This window comes from Chiloscyllium plagiosum, unplaced genomic scaffold (genome assembly GCF_037043375.1).
Source record: "Chiloscyllium plagiosum isolate Xiang-an unplaced genomic scaffold, Cpla_swu_hap1 HiC_scaffold_3, whole genome shotgun sequence".
Taxonomy (NCBI): domain Eukaryota; kingdom Metazoa; phylum Chordata; class Chondrichthyes; order Orectolobiformes; family Hemiscylliidae; genus Chiloscyllium; species Chiloscyllium plagiosum.
The window spans coordinates 99,555,472-99,577,454 of NW_028270141.1; the positions used below are offsets into that span (position 1 = coordinate 99,555,472).

Consider the following 21,983-nt stretch of genomic DNA (forward strand, 5'->3'; position numbering starts at 1 on the left):
CAATTTAAATTATGATTTGATGTAATTAATGATTCCGGTGCAGTAAATAATCATATATGGTCTTATATCACTCAAGTACCATAAAACCAAAACAGCATTAACAATAGATTACTCAGGATTATTTGTGTTTACCATAATTGTTATTTCCTTTCAGGACAAATGCTTGTGTTTAGACATACTTGACTTCTAAAATTCTTGGCAAGTGGCGTTCATAGCTATATCATGTTGAATTAAAATGTCACATTCCTAGAATGTTAGGTGCATCATTCCTAATGAATTACTAATCACATTGAAATTTCAAGCTCTTTAGACGTGGTTTAAGATTTGACAACTAGGCTACATATTTGGTTAAAGCAATTTTTTTCATAGAGAGACTAAGAGTTGTATCTGACAAAGAAGACGTGAGTATAAAGATAGGGATGGCTGTCAGGTTTGAACATTGTAAATAAATGCTTTACTTTATTCATGTGAAGCAATAAATGTTAAATAAATATTTTAGTCGGGAGGTTGCTTTTCAATTGGTTGGATGGCTAGTGTGTGGATCGGAACAATAACATCATGGCGTCAATTCCTGCTCCAGGAATAAAGGCAAAATACAGCAGATGCTGGAAATCTGAAACAAAACAGAATGCTGGCGAAACTCAGTAGGTCTGGCAGTATCTGTGAAGAGGGAAACAGAATTAATGTGTCGGCTCTAGTATGAATCTTCCTTTTCACAGACACTGCCAGAGTTGTTGAGTTTCTCCAGCATCTTTGGTGTTTGTTCCTGCTCGAGCTAATGGAGATGGAAATGTGTTGCTGGAAAAGCGCAGCAGGTCAGGCAGCATCTAGGGAACAGGAGAATCGACGTTTCGGGCATTAGCCCTTCTTCAGGAAACTAGCTAATGGAGGCATGGGTCTATCTCCTCTGCTCACCCATTGTATAGAAATGTCGTGGTAGCTTGGCAAATAATTGCGAAGGACCTGTCTTCCGGGAGAGCTCTCAAACCGATCATGGTTTGTAAAGTTTGGAAAATGCTGTGGAAAACAAAGTTAATGTCAGTGAGTCAACTGGTACCTTGATTGCCCAGCAGATGGCGCCAGGAAACAATGTCAACAAAGTAGTGAATTCGAAACATGACTAACCTTCTTGAATTGCAGTTTCCCAGAACAGGTCTGTGCTTCTCCCGGCGGCCCGGAAGACCTACCCTTTTTCAACTCACCTTCATATTAGCATATACTTACTCCCCTTGTAATTTCCATCATTACCTTATATGTTATGCAAATAACTAACCAAGCTTTTAAATAATCAACAGCTGCTGAAAATAAATTTTGTGTCTACATTTTTCTTTGCATTTTAAAAAAAATTCATTTGACAGTGTTTTGTGTCATAATACTGTAAATGCAGTAAAATATGCGCGGCCCACCTTCAATCAGAATGCTGCACCAGCAGGAATCTCGGATGTCGCCCCCAGATGTCACTGTCACGACACACAATAGGATTCTTGTCAGGGCGAAATGATTGCAAAAGAAGATGGTTGAAGAATTTGTCCTTCAATGTTTACAATTGAAAGAGTGAAATGTGGACAAGCTCTGAAGTACTGCAAGTTGCAGTATACGTTCAGAGATGTTTTTAAATTGAACACTATAATTGCCTTGGATATTTTTGATTGATCCTAGTGTATGGCAGATAATGCCAATTTTACTATAAATCTTATTGAGAAATATTCATAATAAGTATATATATTATATCTACCTATGTATAATGACACAATAAAGTTATTAAGTTATTTTCCTATCTAATTTTTGTCCAGTTTTGTGTTTCTCAAAAGGAAAAAATGCCACCATCTGATTTTGGCATCAATTTTCATTTTAAGTACATACAGCCAACTATAACTGTTGATGCTCCTGTTTGACCCCATGAGTGTATTTTGCTGGACGCAGTGGACCTGCTGCACAAAGACAATATTTATGTTCTCCACATTGGAGATAGGAAGAACTATGGCTCCCCCAGTAACCAAAAGCAGCACACTTAACTTGCGCCAACAGCTTGGAAGTAATTCTGGTAGCACTCAGAAAACAAAAATAAAACAGAACTGCGATGCTGGAAATCTGTGAACAGAAGATGCTGCCGGACCTGCTAAGTTTTTCCATCAATTTCTGTTTCTGGTAACCATCATGTTTCCCCTATAATCAACAGTGATACATTGCATAATAGATCAATGGTACACCAATGATTACATGCTACATTTCAACATATTCACCCCATTACAAACCCTGTGCACTGCATAATACATAGCATGCACCTCCATCAACCTCAGTTGTAAAAACTCCCATTTGTCTCCCAATGTCATGCAACTCTGACTTTCAGTTCAGAAGAAGTCATATTGGAAACATGATCTCTTTTTCTGTCTTCACAGATGCTGCCAACATGCTGAGTTTCTCCAGCACTTTCTAGTTCTTTTATTTCTGATTGGAACTTAGGTTTTAAGTGAAGATGAGAATTCTGAACTGGGAAACCTCAATCAGAGTGGAGTGAGACTAAAATTTTATTTGCACTAATCTGCACTGCCAACTCATTCCCCTGCCTTCCTCTTCTTCTTGAGTCCCAAATCCATTTCTAAATCTCATTTTTCCTCTCTTGTCTTTGGCTCCTAACCCTACTCTCTGTTACTCCACCTTGAGTCCCAATCACTGGACTCCAACCCTGAGAGAAATACCAATGAAAAATCATTAATACTTGGAAATGAATGGACTGGTCATATTGGACCCCCATTTTAAAACATACACCACGATAGCAATATGTCTCATTCACAAGTTTTACTTTTTTTCACTTCTTGGTCATCTTCCTCTCTCCCTTCCCATATGCCAACATCTAGTCCTCCTTCTTCTCTGCTCAGAACCTGCAGCAGGAATCAGAGGATCCACTGCTGAAAATTGGAATTTACAGTCTGTAGATTTCACAGGCTGCTTCTACAGTCATGCTGTGGGGACACCATATGAGTTGACAAGATACTGCTTGAAAATTTAAAAATGCTGGAAATCACAGCATTTCAGGCAGTATCTGTGGAGAGAGAGCAAGCGAACGTTTCAAGTCGAGGTGATCCTTGATCAGAATTGGTAAGCCAAACTTACTGCTTGGCTGCATTTTTTCTTGGAGCAGTCCAGGCACCATAAGTCTATGTAAATTGTTTTCCTATGATGTGCATGCATTTTTTTAAAAATCATTTGTGGGATGTGAATGTTGTGGGCTGGCCCATCATTTATTACCCATGTCTAATTGCCTTTTGGAAAGTGGTGGTGAGCTGCCATCATGAACTGCTGCAGTCCATTTGTTGTAGGTAGGTCCATAGTGCTATTTATGTAAGACTACTAGAAAGAAGGCACTGTGGACAGTTGCTTAGTAAAATCTGCTGGTAAAGTACAAAAATTCCGAAGTGTGATAATTATTTTGCTGGGGCCAGGAGGAGCAGAACTGCAGGTTGCAAAGGAATAATATAGGCCTTTCCACCTGAACAATTTCCCTGACCCCTCACAACTTACAAGTAACATGAGAATCCCACATTTCCCTCTATTCAACTGACCAACAGAAAGGATTTACATTTATGTAGCGCCTTTTGTGCCCTCATGAGATCGCAAAGCACATCAGAGTAAATTAAGTTTGTTTTTGAAGTGCAGTTACTATTGTAATGTAGTAAATGCAGCAAGCAATGTGTACCCATAAGTTCATAAATTCATAAGATATTAGAGCAGAATTAGGCCATTCAGCCCATCAAGTCTGATCACAGCTGCTATGCTCGTCATCCCCATTTTCCTGCCTTCTTTCTATATCCCTTCAACCCATTGCCAATTAAAACTCTGCCTAACTCCTCCGTAAATTTACTCACTGTTTCAGCATCCACCGCACTTTGGGGTATCAAATTCCCCAGATTCACAGCCCTGTGGAGGAAATAGTTTCTCCTCACCTCTGGTTTGAATTTGCTCCCCCTTATCCTTAGACTATCACCTCTCATCTTTGAACGCTCCACAAGAGGAAGCATCCGGTCCACATCTATTTTATCCACACCTTTTATCGTCTTGAATACCTCAATTTGATCTCCCCTCATTCTTCTAAATTCCAGAGAGTATAGGGCCAAACTGTTCAATCTCTCATCATACGACAAACCCCTCATCTCTGGGATCAATCTAATGAACTTCCTCTGAACTGTCTCCAATGTCATTACATCTTTCCTCAAGTAAGGGGACAGAAACTATGCACAATGCTCCAGGTGTGATCTCGCCAATGCCTTGTTTAGTTGCAACAATACTTCCTTACATTTATATTCTAATCCTTTAGCCATAAAAACCAACGTTCCATTTGCTTTCTTTATTATCTGCTATACCTGCATGCTAGCTTTGTGTGATTCATGAAAGAGTAGATCTAGATCCCTCTGCACCAGAGTCTCTCCCCATTAAGATAATACCCAGCAAACGTACTCCAAATTCCAGTGAGATAATGGCCACATAGATAATTAGAGGTTGGTTGAGAGATAAATATTGGCCAGGAAACCAGGACAAATGCCCACATTCTTTGAAAGTATGCCTTTGGGAACCTTTACATCAACTTGAGAGGATAGATGGGGCCTTGAATTGAAGTCACACATTTAAATTTTGGCATATCCAATAGTGCAACACCATCAGTACCTATAGTTTGTGCTTACGTCCTAGTGTGGGACTTGAACCTATTTGAACCTTACAGTCCTGAGGAAGAGACAGCATCTGAGGAGCAGGAGAATCGACATTTCGGGCCTAAGTCCTTCATCAGGAATGAGGCTTGTGGGTATTGGTTGAAGGGATATGGAGAGAAAGCAGGGAAAATGGGGAGGGGAGCATATCAGCCATGATTAAATGGCGGAGCAGACTCGATGGACCCCTTGGCCCACAAGCTTCATTCCTGATGAAGGGTTTATGCCTGAAACATTGATTTTCCTGCTCCTCGGATGCTGCCTGACCGGCTGTTCTTTTCCATCACCACACTCTTCAACTCTGATCTCCAGCATCTGCAGTCCTCGCTTCCTCCTAGTTCTGAGGAAGAGTCAAACTGAACTCACAACATTTACTCTGATTCTCTTTCCACAGAAGCTGCCGTTCCTGCTGAGTTTCTTCAGCATTTTCTGGGTTTGTTTTGAACTTACAGCCACTATCTCAGAAGAAAATACTGTCAACTGAGTCAGAGCTGATTTAAATGGTGAAACCACCCCCCCCCCCCCCCCCCCCACACCATACTAAGCAATACTTCTGCTATCAGTTCATAATAAAGAAGTTTTACATATTATGTCAGAATCAACTATTGTCTCAAGTCAGAACTTTTGAAATTATAGCAATCTGTAGTCTGCTGGAAAAGGACTTAATCATATTTTGATTTAGTTAAATACTTTAGTAGAATAACAACATATCCACCCTACTTGTTTTGTAGTTGAAATGAATGCTGTGCCTTTTTATAGGTGATCAAAAGCACAAGCAGCTTGAATACAGTTAGTATTGCAGGTGGGTTGGATGACCAGCCAAAAACATCCAAGTGTTCAGCCAATGTAAACAATTTCCAGAACATACTGTGAATTAAATCTGGAAATATTAGCTGAATCTGTGGCACAGTTACTACTGGTAACGTGCTGCAAATAAAATCTTGAAAAGGAATCAGTCACTTATTACACAATTCTTTACAACTACATTATACGGAAGTCACAGGGGCATTTTTGATCAACTGAGCTTTTGCATAATCACACATATTGTAACATGAGATTTCTATACTTAATGTTTTTTTCTGATACAATTCCATGAATAGAGAATGATGTAATTGTTCTATATTCTGATTCATCCTGAGACCAGTTGAGGAAGTGCTTCATGTTAGGTGTTGATTCTCAAACTACAGTATCATAATATTACCAGAAATAGTTTATGAAAGCTAAATTGAATGGCTGGGATAATTTAGGGAAGCTTAAGGAATGGGCTGCAAGTCCTACTCACTAAGTGTTGGCAGTTCTCAGTGATAAATCTAGGTGGAGCATTAGTTGTTATTTCCTGGTCACAATGCGTTGGAGCATTTGGTGAAAAGGAATTGTGTCTTATACTGTATAATTAGCAGGGCCTTATTTTTAGTTTGGTGTCAGTTTAAATGCAACTGTAGGACTAGCAAAGAAAACCTCTAAAATGCAGATAACTAACTGATTGTACTAGATTCTTCCTGTTCAGTTTCAATGCAAACAATTCTCCAGTACTGGAGATATTTCCCTACATATTGCTGTCTCTTTCCCAAAATAGGAACTCATTAAGTGTTTATAACAATCGCCCATTCCAGTTTTATGGCAACTCTGCCCTTTGCTGGCATGAATCTTGTCAGGTCAAATCCGTATAATTTGTAAAAATACATGACAAAGCATTTCCAGTTGAAACTTACAGTATTTGCAACAAAATTCAACTTGTCTTCACACAGCATATTACACTGAAATGCTTCAATATAATTTCAATATTCTTGATTGTCACAATTACATTCATGGGACAAATAGTCTGAGGGTTTCTACAGTTTCCAGCCCTGGTGTACGACAACTGAAAGGCCACAAAAACCTCCTATACCTTATGTACAGTTGTTTGTTTAGAGTTCAACTTCTGGCTAAAAATGTCTCTGGTTGGAATTCATTGTACATTGCACAGTAAATTTGGAGTAGGATAAAGGATTCTGTTATGCACAAAATCATGGATTAGTTTTTCATGAAGAAAATGGGACAAAAATGAAAGTTGGTGATTCGTAATTGCCATCTTATATAATTAGGTTCCTCCAGTTTGCTCCTCTAATGTGGAGAAAGTGAGGACTGCAGATGCTCAAGATCAGAGTCAAAAAGTGTGGTGCTGGAAAAGCACAGCCGGTCAGGCAGCATCTGAGAAGCAGGAGAATCGACATTTTGAGCATAAGCTCTTCATCAGGAATGTCCTGCGGTGCTTTTCCAGCACTACATGTTTTGACTCTGCTCCTGTAATGTGGTTAAGGTAGTGCCTGGGTATCACTGGACAGGGAGCATGCAGTGTCTACCAATGCTCTTGATTCCTTTAGAGAGAGGTAGGCACCACAGGGGTTACAGTGCTTTGTTTCCTTCTTCAATTCCAATTGGAGTTAGTTCCTTCCCGCTTTCCCTACCCGTCTCTCACTTTTGATAGTTTGCACTGTCCGTAATGGGATTTGCACGTAAATATCTAAGTTAGCCATTGGAAAGTATTAAAAATCACACAACATCAGGTTGTAGTCTAAAAGGTTTATTTGCAAACATTACCTCTTGAAGCGCAGCTCCTTCTTCGGGTTACTGTGTCTGATGAAGGAGCAGTGCTCTGAAAGCTAGTACTTCCAAATAAACCTGTTGGAGTATAACGTGGTGTTGTGTGATTTTCAACTTTGTCCATCCCAGACCAACAACGGCTCCTCCACATCATTGGAAAATATGTCATGGGGATTTGATGGTAGGAAAGCCCTTCAGTTTTATATAAGACTAAAGCATATAAATCGGCTTCTCAATAGGCTTGAAATTGTGTTGCTGGAAAAGCATGGTAAAAACAATGACTGCAGATGCTGGAAACCAGATTCTGGATTAGTGGTGCTGGAAGAGCACAGCAGTTCAGGCAGCATCCAAGGAGCTTAGAAATCGACGTTTCGGGCAAGAAGTGTTGAGCCACGGGGTGGTTGGGTTGGTTGGTCCGGGTGTCCCAGAGGTGTTCTCTGAAACGTTCCGCTGGAGGAAGAGCACCTCATCTTCCACCTAGGAACCCTCCAATCACAAGGGATGAACTCTGATTTCTCCAGTTTCCTCATTTCCCCTCCCCCCACCTTGTCTCAGTCAAATCCCTCGAACTCAGCACCGCCTTCCTAACCTGCAACCTTCTTCCTGACCTCTCCGCCCCCACCCCCACTCCGGCCTATCACCCTCACCTTGACCTTCCTCCACCTATGACATTTCCAACACCCCTCCCACAAGTCCCTCCTGCCTACCTTTTATCTTAGCCTGCTGGACACACTTTCCTCATTCCTGAAGTAGGGCTCATGCCCGAAACGTCGACTCTCCTGTTCCTTGGATGCTGCCTGACCTGCTGTGCTTTTCCAGCAACACATTTTCAGCTCCTTCTCAATAGGCTTGCCAACTTTGGCTGGATATATTCCATAGATGTCATCACATGACCTCCCATCTTAAAGTGCCCCTCCTTCAGGCTCAACATACCAATCATCACCTTTTCAATGTGTCCGGGTTTTGAATTTTGACAATCTGGCCACCCCACCCTTGACTGAACATCCTGCCAACCCATTGTGTCTGAACTTATCTAAGAGTGGGCACACTTGTTCAAAGGCGTGGTCTCCAGAACCAGATTCCAGCAGGAACATAAATATACCTGCGGGGAGTCAAGAGGCGGTAGAAGGAAATCGGGGGCGGGTGAGTCTGAATTTAGAAGCAAGGGACCCAAAGATTTTGTGACCGGGCTCTTTAGGAATTCCGGCCAAACGGAGAAAGAGTGGGCGCTTTGATAAGTTGTACAAACATTGACGTACGGTTCACTATGAAAGTCGTGTTTGTCCCTTGCCATTAACGTACCACACAATACAACCCAAATTTGTAACTCTTTAAGAGTAACGAAAGATGCAATGAGGAAACACATTTGAAGCATGACGTGAATGTTTAAAAAATCCCTCCCGGTGGATGTTCACTGGTGAACTATTTGCATAAACGCTTGCCACACTCGGCTCCACGCCTCCTCTTGGCGTGTTGCACTGTGCCTTCGGATTGGATGTCCTATTTTGGTAATCGGACAGCCCCTAGAAAAACCTAGACTTGGGTCTGACTGGTTGGTGTAACCAGAGCGGCATACACACTCACAGACAGGGGCGATCGGATCAATTGCCGGATGTATCAACATCGCTACGTGGAATTGTAGTGTGTATCTTTTCAAGTTGACACAATTCCTTCGCATTCCCATGTGTGTGAGAGCGGCCCGGCTCGCCACACTGCAGCGGCGGACACAGTGTTGCTGAAGGTGCGGTCCCAGCAGCAACAGCAACAACGGCAGCGGCGGCTCCGCTTCGCTCTGACCGACATGAGCCTGGAGCAGGAGGCAGCAGCAGGCGCGGTCTCTGAGGGAGACAGCGGCCTCGCTGTCCCGGTGCCGCTCCTGTGCCCCGGACAGGGCAGTGGCAGCACCAGTGTCCCGGCCGGTACCTACTGGCAGGATCACACGGCAGCCGCTTCGGTACCGTCCTCGGTGCCGGCTGCCCGGCTCAAGAACCGGCCGACCACCGTGGTGTACGTGGTGAACGAGGCGGCTCAGCTGCAGCTCGCTGAGAGCCTGGCTCTGCAGTGTTTGAGGGAAGCGTGCGAGAGTGTCAGCGCCTCCCTGGAGACTGTGCCCTTCGAGAAGCTGGACTTCGGAGAGACCGCCGTCCTGGATTATTTCTACAATGCAGGTAAGCTGATGGAGGAAGAACTCTGAGCCTGCTGCTCCACTGCTTCTGCACAAATGTCCTCTTCAGTTTTAATGAAATTGAAGACCCCTCAAGTCCTAACATTGCCAAAAGTGACTTTTAAGACCTGGAATGATGCAGTTTTTTAGTGCTCCGATCCAGCTTCAGCTGGTGGCACACTGTAAACTGGACGGTGAAACTTGAGCCAGAACTTTAAAAGAGGCAAGGTTGGTGTTGACATTGTGCAAATCAGCCTGAGTCGCTCAGCAGTGCCTAAAGTGCACTGTACTCTCACAATATTACTTGTGAGTGGTGTTTGATCTATAAGAGTGTTGAACCAATGTTTGTTTGAATTTGTTGCCATTTGTTCTGTGCGTAGTCTGAACTGTTCAGAAGAATATGTAACAAATAAAGCAGGTTCGAAGTGATGTATTGCAATACTCTCAGAAAGATCATATTAATGGCGACTTGTGTTTCCCGTGGAGATTGAAATCATGACCTAACTGTATTGGCACAATATTCTGACGCAAGTAATTTGTATGGGAATACTGTATGAACTCCGATTCAATATTTTTTTTTGCTGGACTTGTATTCCATATGTAAAACATGCTAATTTTGAATTATGTGTAATATTGGTCTGCATTGTGTTGCACTATTGATGTAAAAGAGAACACTATATTTGTAATAAAATATGGCAAGATTCAGCTGTGTTTGTCAGATAGAGATCTTCATCACAGATGATTATTAATCACTAAATGTTTAGCCTGCTCTGCTTGTATATAATGATGCTTTTCCTATAAACTGGTAAGATGAACATTGCACCTGCCATTATGAACAAAGAGCGTACCGACAAAGTCTTGATGAAAGGAAAGACCCGATTGAACTGAGAATTGATCAAGAGGAATTATTAGAAAGGCTAGCTCTAATTTAAGAACTGAAGTCACAAGGAGATATTGGGATAAAGCTGAGAATACTGAGGGAGGCGGTGGCGGAAAGTGCAGAGGTTTTGGCTTGGGCAGCACTTACTGCCCATCTTGCTACCAAGAGGACAGTTAAGAGTTGATTATCTTGCTGCAGACCTGGAGTCACATGTTCGGGCAGGCGAGGTAAAAATGACACTTTTAGGGAATGAAAACTATTGGGTGAACAAGATAATTTTTTGACATGGGTTACATGGTCCCCTCAGACTAAAGTTTATAATTCCAGATTTCCTTTTTTAAAGATTCACCATCTGCCATGGTGGAATTCAAAACCGATGCCCCCAGAATTTTAGTCCAGGATTCTGGACTACTGGTTCATTCACATTACTGTTAGGCCACATTAACTTCCCATTCTGCTTAGATACAAGGGTGTTGCCAGAAGACTGGAAAAATGTAAATGTTAGACCTATGTGCAGCGGGTCTAAGGATAAATTTTAATGAGATAACATGTTTGATATGGGTGATGCATTTGATGTAATGTGCACAAACTTCCAAAAGTCAATTAATAAAGTGCCACATAGCCTTACCAGAAAAGATGAAGTCCTTATTATCAGCCTGATCCCTGTGATGGCAGGTTTTGTTATCTGAGAAGAGATTGGATTGACTGGGCCTGTAATCACTGACGTTAAGAAGAATGAAAGGGGACGTTATTTGAAATGAATAAACTTCTGACAGGGCAGGACAGAGTTGATAGAAGGTCCTGGGATACACACAGGCCATTTCAGACTGAACTTTGGCGAAAGTTTTGTTTTTACTCTATGGACTTCTTTACCACAGAAGGCAGTGGAGGTAAATCACTGAATATATTTAAGAAGTAAATGGATTTCTAGAAGCTAAAGCCATGAAGCGTTTTGTGGACAGAGTGGTGGTTGAGAGAGCATCAAAATAATCCATATTGAATAATTGGGCTAAATGGCCTGTTCTTGTCTCTGATTTCTATGTTTCTATAGAACAAAATGGACAGTGAAAATATGACTGACTGGAAGTAGAGATGAATGAGGAATGATTTTCAGACTGCACAATTTCAGAAATTGCTGGGGGATAAAAAAATCTTTGTGTCTTGAGTGGTGAGAAGACTTTAAAAAGAAGAAATAGATTTTAAAAGAACAAAGGCCAGTGGAATAGGTGGACTCCAAGCAGATCAAATTTATTAAAGTGTGGAGAAATTTGAGTAGGATGAATGAGGAGAGGCAAAGCACAATTCTAAAGTGCTTGCAAGAGCAGTGTGGACTGGAATCCCTGATGAAGGGCGCCTGTCTGAAACATTGATTTTCCTGCTCCTCGGATGCTGCCTGACCTGCTGCGCTTTTCCAGCATCACTAATCTTGACTCTAATCTCCAGCATCTGCAATCCCTTGCTTTCGTCCATACATTAGATTAGATTAGATTCCCTGCAGTGTGGGAAACAGGCCCTTTTTGGCCCAACAAGTCCACACTGACCCACCGAAGAGTAACCCACCCACACCAATTTCCCTCTGACCAACGCACCTAACTAATGGGCAATTTAGCATGGCCAATCCACCTGATCTACACGTCTTTGGACTGTGGGAGGAAACCGGAGCAAACCCACGTAGATACTGGGAGAATGTGCAAACTCCACACAGACAGTCGCCCAAGGCTGGGTCCCTGGTGCTGAGGCAGCAGTGCTAACCACTGAGCCACCGTGCTGCCCCAGTAGGTGCCTAAGTCAATGAAAGTGGAAGGGCCGGTTGAAATAATGGTTTAAAAGGCCTACAGAATCCCAGGCTTTAAAAACAGGCAGATAATAAAAAAAGCATGGAAATTATGTGAATCTTTTATAAAATACTGTTTTTGGTCCAGGAGATTTAGAGGGAGAAGTCTTCTCACCCAGAGGATAGTGGGGGTCTGGGATGAACTGCTTTTGGGAAGGTAGTTGAGGCAGATAACCTCATAACCTTTGTGAAAAAAATTGCCTCGATATTTACTGTGGAAAGGGACATGAAAAATGTAGAATGTAGGGAAATAATGGTAATATCTTGAAAAATGTCCATATTACAGAGGAGGAAGTGCTGGATTTCTTGAAACGCATAAAGGTGGATAAATCCCCAGGACCTGATCAGGTGTACCCTAGAACTCTGTGGGAAGCTAGAGAAGTGATTGCTGGGCCCCTTGCTGAGATATTTGTATCATCGATAGTCAGAAGTGAGGTGCTGAAAGACTGGAGGTTGGCTAGCGTGGTGCCACTGTTTAAGAAAGGTGGTAAGGACAAGCCATGGAACTATAGACCAGTGAGACTGACGTTAGTGGTGGGTAACTTGTCGGAGGGAATCCTGAGGGACAGGATGTACGTGTATTTGGAAAGGCAAGGACTGATTAGGGATAGTCAACATGGTTTTGTGCATGGGAAATCATGTCTCACAAACTTGAGTTTTTTGAAGAAGTAACAAAGAGGATTGATGAGGTCAGAGTGGGAGACATGACCTACATGGACTTCAGTAAGGCGTTCGGCAAGGTTCTCCGTGGGAGACTGGCAACAAGGTTAGATCTCATGGAATACAAGGAGAACTAGCCATTTGCATACAGAACTGGCTCAAAGGTAGAAGACAGGTGGAGGGATGTTTTTCAGACTGGAGGCCTGTGACTAGTGGAGGGCCACAAGGATCGGTGCTGGGTCCACGACTTTTCTTCATTTCTATAAATGATATGGATGTGAGCATAAGAGGTATAGTTAGTAAGTTTGCAGATGACCCCAAAATTGGAAGTGTAGTAGACAGCGCAGAGGGTTATCTCAGATTACAACGGGCTCTTGATCAGATGGAAAAAGTGAGAACTGCAGATGCTGGAGATCAGAGCTGAAAATGTGTTGCTGGAAAAGCGCAGCAGGTCAGGCAGCATCCAAGGAGCAGGAGAATTGACGTTTCGGGCATGAGCCCTTCTTCAGGAATGAGGAAAGTGTGTCTAGCAGGCTAAGATAAAAGGTAGGGAGGGGGGACTTGGGGTAGGGGCGTTGGAAATGTGATAGGTGGAAGGAGGTCAAGGTGATTGTGATAGGCCGGAGTGGGGGTGGGGGCGGAGAGGTCAGGAAGAAGATTGCAGGTTAGGAAAGCGGTGCTGAGTTCGAGGGATTTGACTGAGACAAGGTGGGGGGGGGGTGGGGGGGGAAATGAGGAAACTGAAGAAATTGGAGTTCATCCCTTGTGGTTGGAGGGTTCCTAGGCGGAAGATGAGGCGCTCTTCCTCCAACAGTCGTGTTGCTATGGTCTGGCGATGGAGGAGTCCCACCCACCCTCTGACGACCCCTTCTCCCGCCTCCAACACACCTCATCCACCTGGACACCCCGTGATGGCCTCTTACCCACCCTCGATCTCTTCATAGCCAACTGCCGCCGTGACATTAACCGTCTCAACTTCTCCACCCCTCTCACCCGCTCCAACCTCTCACCCTCGGAACGTGCAGCCCTCCACTCCCTCTGTTCCAACCCCAACCTCACTATCAAACCAGCAGACAAGGGAGGCGCGGTAGTAGTTTGGCGCACCGACCTTTACACCGCTGAGGCTAAACGCCAGCTCGCAGATACCTCCTCCTACTGCCCCCTTGACTATGACCCCACCTCCCACCACCAAACCATAATCTCCCAGACCATCCATAACCTGATCACCTCAGGGGATCTCCCATCCACCGCCTCCAACCTCATAGTCCCACAACCCCGCACCGCCCGTTTCTACCTCCTGCCCAAAATCCACAAACCTGACTGCCCTGGCCGACCCATTGTCTCAGCCTGCTTCTGCCCCACCGAACTCATCTCTGCATACCTCGACACGGTCCTGTCCCCCTTAGTCCAAGAATTCCCCACCGACATTCGGGACCACCCACGCCCTCCACCTCCTCCATGATTTTTGCTTCCACGGTCCCCAACGCCTTATCTTCACCATGGACATCCAGTCAGTGTACACCTACATCCCCCATCACGAAGTATTCCAAGCCCTCCGCTTCTTCCTTTCCCGCCGTACCAACCAGTACCCTTCCACTGACACCCTCCTTCGACTGACTGAATTGGTCCTCATCCTGAACAACTTCTCTTTCCAATCCTCCCACCCAGCTATGCCTGCCTCTTCGTAGGATATGTGCAATAGTCCATCTTCCGCCGCTACACTGGCACCACCCCCCACCTTTTCCTCCGCTACATCGATGACTGTATCGGCGCTACCTTGTGCTCCCACGAGGAGGTTGAACAGTTCATCCATGATTTTCGCTTCCCCGGTCCCCAACGCCTTATTTTCACCATGGACCACCTACGTTCGGGACACCACCCATGCCCTCCACCTGCTCCATGATTTTCGCTTCCCCGGTCCCCAACGCCTTATTTTCACCATGGACCTCCTCCTACTGCCCCCTTGACCATGACCCCACCCCCCACCACCAAACCATCATCTCCCAGACCGTCCATAACCTCATCACCTCGGGGGATCTCCCATCCACCGCCTCCAACCTCATAGTCCCACAACCCTGCACCTCCCGTTTCTACCTCCTGCCCAAAATCCACAAACCTGACTGCCCCGGCCGACCCATTGTCTCCGCCTGCTCCTGCCCCACCGAACTCATCTCCGCATACCTTGACACCGTCCTGTCCCCCTTAGTCCAAGAACTCCCCACCTACGTTCGGGACACCACCCATGCCCTCCACCTGCTCCATGATTTTCGCTTCGCTGGTCCCCAACGCCTTATTTTCACCATGGACATCCAGTCCCTGTACACCTCCATCCCCCATCACGAAGGACTCAAAGCCCTCCGCTTCTTTCTTTCCCGCCGTACCGACCAGTACCCTTCCACAGACACCCTCCTTCGACTGACTGAACTGGTCCTCACCCTGAACAACTTCTCTTTCCAATCCTCCCACTTCCTCCAAACGAAAGGAGTAGCCATGGGCACCCGCATGGGCCCCAGCTATGCCTGTCTCTTCGTAGGATATGTGGAACAATCCATCTTCCGCAACTACACTGGCCCCACCCCCCACCTTTTCCTCCGCTACATCGATGACTGCATCGGCGCCGCCTCGTGCTCCCACGAGGAGGTTGAACAGTTCATCCACTTCACCAACACCTTCCACCCCGACCTCAAATTCACCTGGACAGTCTCAGATTCCTCCCTCCCCTTCCTCGACCTTTCTATTTCTATCTCAGGCGACCGAATCAACACGGACATCTACTACAAACCAACCGACTCCCACAGCTACCTGGACTACACCTCCTCCCATCCTGCCCCCTGTAAAAACGCCATCCCATTCTTCCAATTCCTTCGACTCCGCCGCATCTGCTCCCAGGAGGACCAGTTCCAAAAACGCACATCCCAGATGGCCTCCTTCTTCAAGGACCGCAATTTCCCCCCCGACGTGGTCGACGATGCCCTCCACCGCATCTCTTCCACTTCCCGATCCTCCGCCCTTGAACCCCGCCCCTCCAACCGCCACCAAGACAGAACCCCACTGGTCCTCACCTACCACCCCACTAACCTCCATGTACAGCGCATCATCCGCTGCCATTTCCGCCACCTCCAAACGGACCCCACCACCAAGGATATATTTCCCTCCCCTCCCCTATCAGCATTCCGTAAAGACCACTCCCTCCGTGACTCCCTCGTCAGATCCACACCCCCCACCAACCCAACCTCCACTCCCGGCACCTTCCCCTGCAACCGCAGGAGGTGCAAGACTTGCGCCCACACTTCCCCCCTCACCTCCCTCCAAGGCCCCAAAGGAAACTTCCATATCCGCCACAGATTCACCTGTACCTCCACACATATCATCTATTGCATCCTTTGCACCCGATGTGGCCTCCTCTATATTGGGGAGACGGGCCGCCTACTTGCGGAGCGTTTCAGGGAACACCTCTGGGACACCCGGACCAACCAACCCAACCACCCTGTAGCTCAACATTTCAATTCCCCCTCCCACTCCACCAAGGATATGCAGGTCTTTGGACTCCTCCATCGTCAGACTACAGCGAAACGACGGTTGGAGGAAGAACGCCTCATCTTCCGGCTAGGAACCCTCCAACCACAAGGGATGAACTCGGATTTCACCAGTTTCCTCATTTCCCCTCCCCCCAGCCTGTCTCAGTCAAATCCATCAAATTCAGCACCGCCTTCCTAACCTGCAATCTTCTTCCCGACCTCTCCGCCCCCACCCCAGTCTGACCTATCACCCTCACCTTGACCTCTTTCCACCTATCACATTTCCGACGCCCCTCCCCCAAGTCCCTCCTCCCTATCTTTTAACTTAGCCTGCTGGACCAACTTTCCTCATTCCTGAAGAAGGGCTAATGCCCGAAACGTCGATTCTCCTGTTCCCTAGATGCTGCCTGACCTGCTGCGCTTTTCCAGCAACACATTTCCATCTCAGTTCATCCACTTTACCAACACCTTCCACCCCGACCTCACATTCACCTGGACCGTCTCAGACTCCTCCCTCCCCTTCCTAGACCTCTCCATTTCTATCTCGGTCGACCAAATCAACACGGACATTTACTATAAACCGACCGACTCCCACAGCTATCTAGACTACACCTCCTCCCACCCTGCCCCCTATACAAACGCCATCCCATATTCCCAATTCCTTTGTCTCCGCCGCATCTGGAGGACCAGTTCCAATACCGTACAACCCAGATGGCCTCCTTCTTCAAAGACCGCAATATCCCCCCAGACGTGATTGACGATGTCCTCCACCGCATCTCCTCCACTTCCCGCTCCTCAGCCCTTGAGCCCCGCCCCTCCAATCGCCACCAGAAGAGAACACCACTGTCCTCACCTACCACCCCACCAACCTCCATATACATCGTATCATCCGTTGTCATTTCCGCCACCTCCAAACGGACCCCACCACCAGGGATATATTTCCCTCCCCTCCCCTATCAGCGTTCTAAAAAGACCACTTCCTCCGTGACTCCCTCGTCAGGTCCACACCACCGACCAACCCAACCTCCACTCCTGGCACCTTCCCCTGCAACCGCAAGAAATGCAAAACTTGTGCCCACACCTCCCCCCTTCCTTCCCTCCAAGGCCCCAAGGGATCCTTCCACATCCGCCACAAATTCACCTGCACCTCCACACACATCATTTATTGCATCCGCTGCACCCGATGTGGCCTCCTCTATATTGGGGAGACAGGCCGCCTACTTGCGGAACGTTTCAGAGAACACCTCTGGGTCACCCGGACCAACCAACCCAACCACCCCGTGGCTCAACACTTCAACTCCCATTTCCACTCCACCAAGGACTCCTCCATCGCCAGACCATAGCAACACGACCGTTGGAGGAAGAGCGCCTCATCTTCCGCCTAGGAACCCTCCAACCACAAGGGATGAACTCCGATTTCTCCAGTTTCCTCATTTCCCCTCCCCCCACCTTGTCTCAGTCAAATCCCTCGAACTCAGCACCGCCTTCCTAACCTGCAATCTTCTTCCTGACCTCTCCGCCCCCACCCCCACTCCGGTGTATCACCCTCACCTTGACCTCCTTCCACCTATCGTATTTCCAACGCCCCTACCCCAAGTCCCTCCTCCCTACCTTTTATCTTAGCCTGCTGGACACACTTTCCTCATTCCTGAAGAAGGGCTCATGCCCGAAACATTGATTCTCCTGCTCCTTGGATGCTGCCTGACCTGCTGCGCTTTTCCAGCAACACATTTTCAGTCTTGATCAGATGGGCCAATGGGCTGAGAAGTGGCAGATAGAGATAATTTAGATAAATATGAGGTGCTGCATTTTGGGAAAGCAAATCTTCGCAGGACTTATACACCTTTTAATGGTTAGGTCCTGGGGAGTGTTGCTGAACAAAGAGACCTTGGAGTGCAGGCTCATAGCTCCTTGAAAGTAGAGTCGCAGGTAGGTAGGATAGTGAAGAGGCGTTTGGCATGCTTTCCTTTATTGGTCAGAGTATTGAGTACAAGAGTTGGGAGGTCATGTTGCAACTGTACAGGACATTGGTTAGGCCACTGTTGGGATATTGCGTGCAATTCTGGTCTCCTCCCTATCAGAAAGATGTTGTGAAACATGAAAGGGTTCAGAAAAGACTTAGAAGGATGTTGCCAGGGTTGGAGGATTTGAGCTATAGGGAGAGGTTGAGAATGCTAGAACTGTTTTCAATGAAGCATCGGAGGCTGAGGGATGACCGAATAGAGGTTTATAAAATCATGAGGGGCATGGTTAGGATAAATAGACAAAGTCTTTTCCCTGGGGTGGGGGAGTTCAGAACTGGAAGGCATAGACTTAGGGTGAGAGGGGAAAGATATAATTGAGACCTAAGGGGCAGAGGGTGATACGTGTATGGAATGAGCTGCCAGAGGAAGTGCTGGAGGCTGGTACAATTGCATCATTTAAAAAGCATTTGGATGGATATATGAATAGGAAGGAATTAGAATCATATGGGCCAGGTGCTAGCAGGTGGGACTAGATTGGGTTGGGATATCTGGTCGGCATGGATGGGTTGAACCGAAGGGTCTGTTTCCGTGCTGTACGTCTCTGACTCTATCACCCAGGGTGTTATAGCATTCAAGGCCAAGAGTCTAGTCAAGGAAAATGGGATGAGTGTAGGTTGGAGTGTGTTTTGGCAGTACAGACTCAATGGGCCAAAGGGACGTTTCTGTCAGGTCAAAGATATTGGAGCAGAAGTAGCATTTAGCCCATCATGTGTTCTCTGCCATTCGTTGAGATCACACGTGATCTGATGATCCATAAGACTATAAGAAAATGGAATAGGAGTAGGCTGTTCAGCTTCTCAAGCCTGCTGTGCCATTCAATACGATTGTGACTGATTCAACATTTCTCACATCCACTTTCCTGTACTTGCCCTGTAATGCTTGTTCCCTACTGATCACTAATTAATCTATCTCAGCCTTGATTATACACAAGAATTCAGCCTCCACAGCTCGCTGTGGCAAGGTGTTCCAAAGATTCACAACCTGAAAGAAGAAATTCATCCACATCTCAGTCTTAAAATGACCCCCCCCCCACCCCCTCCTCCCCGAGGGGAAGCATCCTCTCAGCATTTATCCTGTCGAGCCCTTTAAGAGCCCTCAAGGAGATCACCTCTCATGCTTGTAAGTTAAACAGTCCTGACCTGTTTAACTTTTGCTCCATTCCATACCCTCCAAACCAGGGATCCTCCTTGTGAACCCACTCTGAGCAGCCTCCAATGAAATACCGTTTCCTAAATAGGCGGTCCATACAGCTGACCGTACTCCAGATGTGGCCTCACTAACATTTTGCAGTAAGACCTCCCCACTCTTAACCTTCAAGACCCTTGAAATAAGAGTAAGCTTTGTCAGCCTTTCTGATTACCTGAGTGCTAGCATTTTGGGCACATGCTCCCCCTCCAAGGTCCATTTGTGTGTCAGCTTTCAGCCGCTCTCCATCTAAATAATACTGTACTCCCTTCTGAAATGAACACCTTCACATTTTTCACTTTTATACTCCATTTGACAATTCTTTGCCCACTTAGTTAACCTATAAATATCTCTTTGTGTATTTTGTATCCCTCTTGCAACCCACCTTTCCACCTTTTTTATGTCATCGGCAAATGTGGCTACAGTATGTTCACTTCACGGCATATAATGTAAATGGTTGTAGTCTTAGCACTGATCCCTGTGGAACTCCACTGGTTACAGGTTGTCAACCTGAAAAAGGACCCCCTTCCCCACTCGCAGTCTCTCGCCCAAGTCAAGTGTCAATTAGTTTATTCTCTCTCCTTGCTGCCTCCAAAACCATGGGCTTTTATCTAATGAATTAACCTTTTGTACCTGGTTGAAAGCCTTCTGGAAGTCCAAATACAACACTTTACAGGTTCTCCTCTGTCCATTCTGGTTGAGACTTCCTCAAAGCTTTTAGATTAGTCAGACATGATATCCCTTTCATGAAGCTATGTTTACTCTTCTTGATTAGATTATCACTTTCCAAATGTTCTGCTATTACTTCCTTAATAATCAATCCCAACATTTTTCCAACAATAGATCTTGGGCTAATTGGCCGAGAGTTACCTGCTTTTTGTCCCTCTCCCTTTTTGAATCAGGAAGTCACATTGATAGTTTTCCAACCTTCTGGTATTCCTCCAGAATCCAAGGATTTTTGGAAAATTGCAGCCAATAAACCATTATCTCTGTAGCCACTTCTTTTAGGATCTTAGGTCACAAGCCATCAAGGCCATGGGACCTTTCTGTATTCTTTTAATTCTCGCCTCAAGAGCAACCCCAACTTCAATTGCTTTACAGTTGATGGCCATCCCATCAATTGCCAAGGCCTTAAGTCACTGGACCCGAAAGAGTAACTCTGCTTTCTCTCCACTGCTGTCAGAGATTGATGAGGGCAAAGCGGAAGATGTGATCTTATATGGATTTCAGTAAGGCGTTCAACAAGGTTCCCCATGGGAGACTGGTGAGCAAGGTTAGATCTCATTGAATACAGGGAGAACTAACCATTTGGATACAGAACTGGCTCAAAGGTAGAAGACAGAGGGTAGTGGTGTTTTTCAGACTGGAGGCCTGTGACTAGTGGAGTGCCACAAGGATTGGTGTTGAGTCCACTACTTTTCATCATTTATATAAATGATGTGGATGTGAGCATAAGAGGTATAGTTAGTAAGTTTGCAGATGACACCAAAATTGGAGGTGTAGTGGACAACAGAGAAGGTTACCTCTGATTACAACAGGATCTTGATCAGATAGGCCAATGGGCTGAGAAGTGGCAGACGGAATTTAATTTAGATAAATGTGAGGTGCTGCATTTTGGGAAAGCAATTCTTCGCAGGACTTATACACTTAATGGTAAGATCCTAGGGAGTGTTGCTGAACAAAGAGACCTTGAAAGTGGAGTTGCAGGTAGGTAGGATAGTGAAGAAGGTGCTTGGTATGCTTTCCTTTCTTCGTCAGTATTGAGTACAGGAGTTGGGAGGTCATGTTGCGGCTGTACAGAACATTGGTTAGGCCACTGTTGGAATATTGTGTGCGTCTGGACTCCTTCCTGTCGGAAAGATGTTGTGAAACTCGAAAGGGTTCAGAAAAGATTTAGAAGGATGTTGCCAGGGTTGGAGGATTTGAGCTATAGGGAGAGGTTGAATAGGCTAGGGCTGTTTTCCCTGGAGCATCGGAGGCTGAGGGGTGACCTTTATAGAGGTATTTAAAATCGTAAGGGGCATGGATGGGATAAATAGACAAAGTTTTTTCCCTGGGGTGGGGGGAGTCCAAAAGAGAGGGCATAGATTTAGGGTGAGAGGGAAAAGATATAAAAGAGACCTAAGGGGAAACCTTTTCACGCAGAGGGTGGTACATGTATGGCATGAGCTACCAGAGTAAGTGGTGGAGGCTGGTACAATTGCAACATTTAAAAGACATCTGGCTGGGTATATGAATAGAAGGGTTTGGAGGGATATGGGCTGGGTGCTGGCAGGTGGGACTGGATTGGGTTGGGATATCTGGTCGGCATGGACGGGTTGGACCGAAGGGTCTGTTTCCATGTTGTACATCTCTATGACTCTATGGCTGTGACTTTCCAGCAATTTCTATTTTAGTTTCTGATTTCCAGCAACCAAGGTTGTTTTTTTTTC

General features: G+C 45.7%; 1 protein-coding gene across 1 annotated transcript in view; it reads left to right on the forward strand.

Moving 5' to 3' along the window:
* Positions 1-8,840: 8,840 nt before the first annotated feature.
* map3k5 (mitogen-activated protein kinase kinase kinase 5) overlaps positions 8,841-21,983 on the forward strand; it is a 189,942-nt gene continuing 176,799 nt past the window's right edge. Inside the window, exon 1 of the mRNA XM_043685981.2 lies at positions 8,841-9,454. Coding sequence (XP_043541916.1) covers positions 9,088-9,454 — 367 coding nt within the window. The 5' untranslated portion in view covers positions 8,841-9,087. The remainder of the gene's footprint in view (positions 9,455-21,983) is intronic.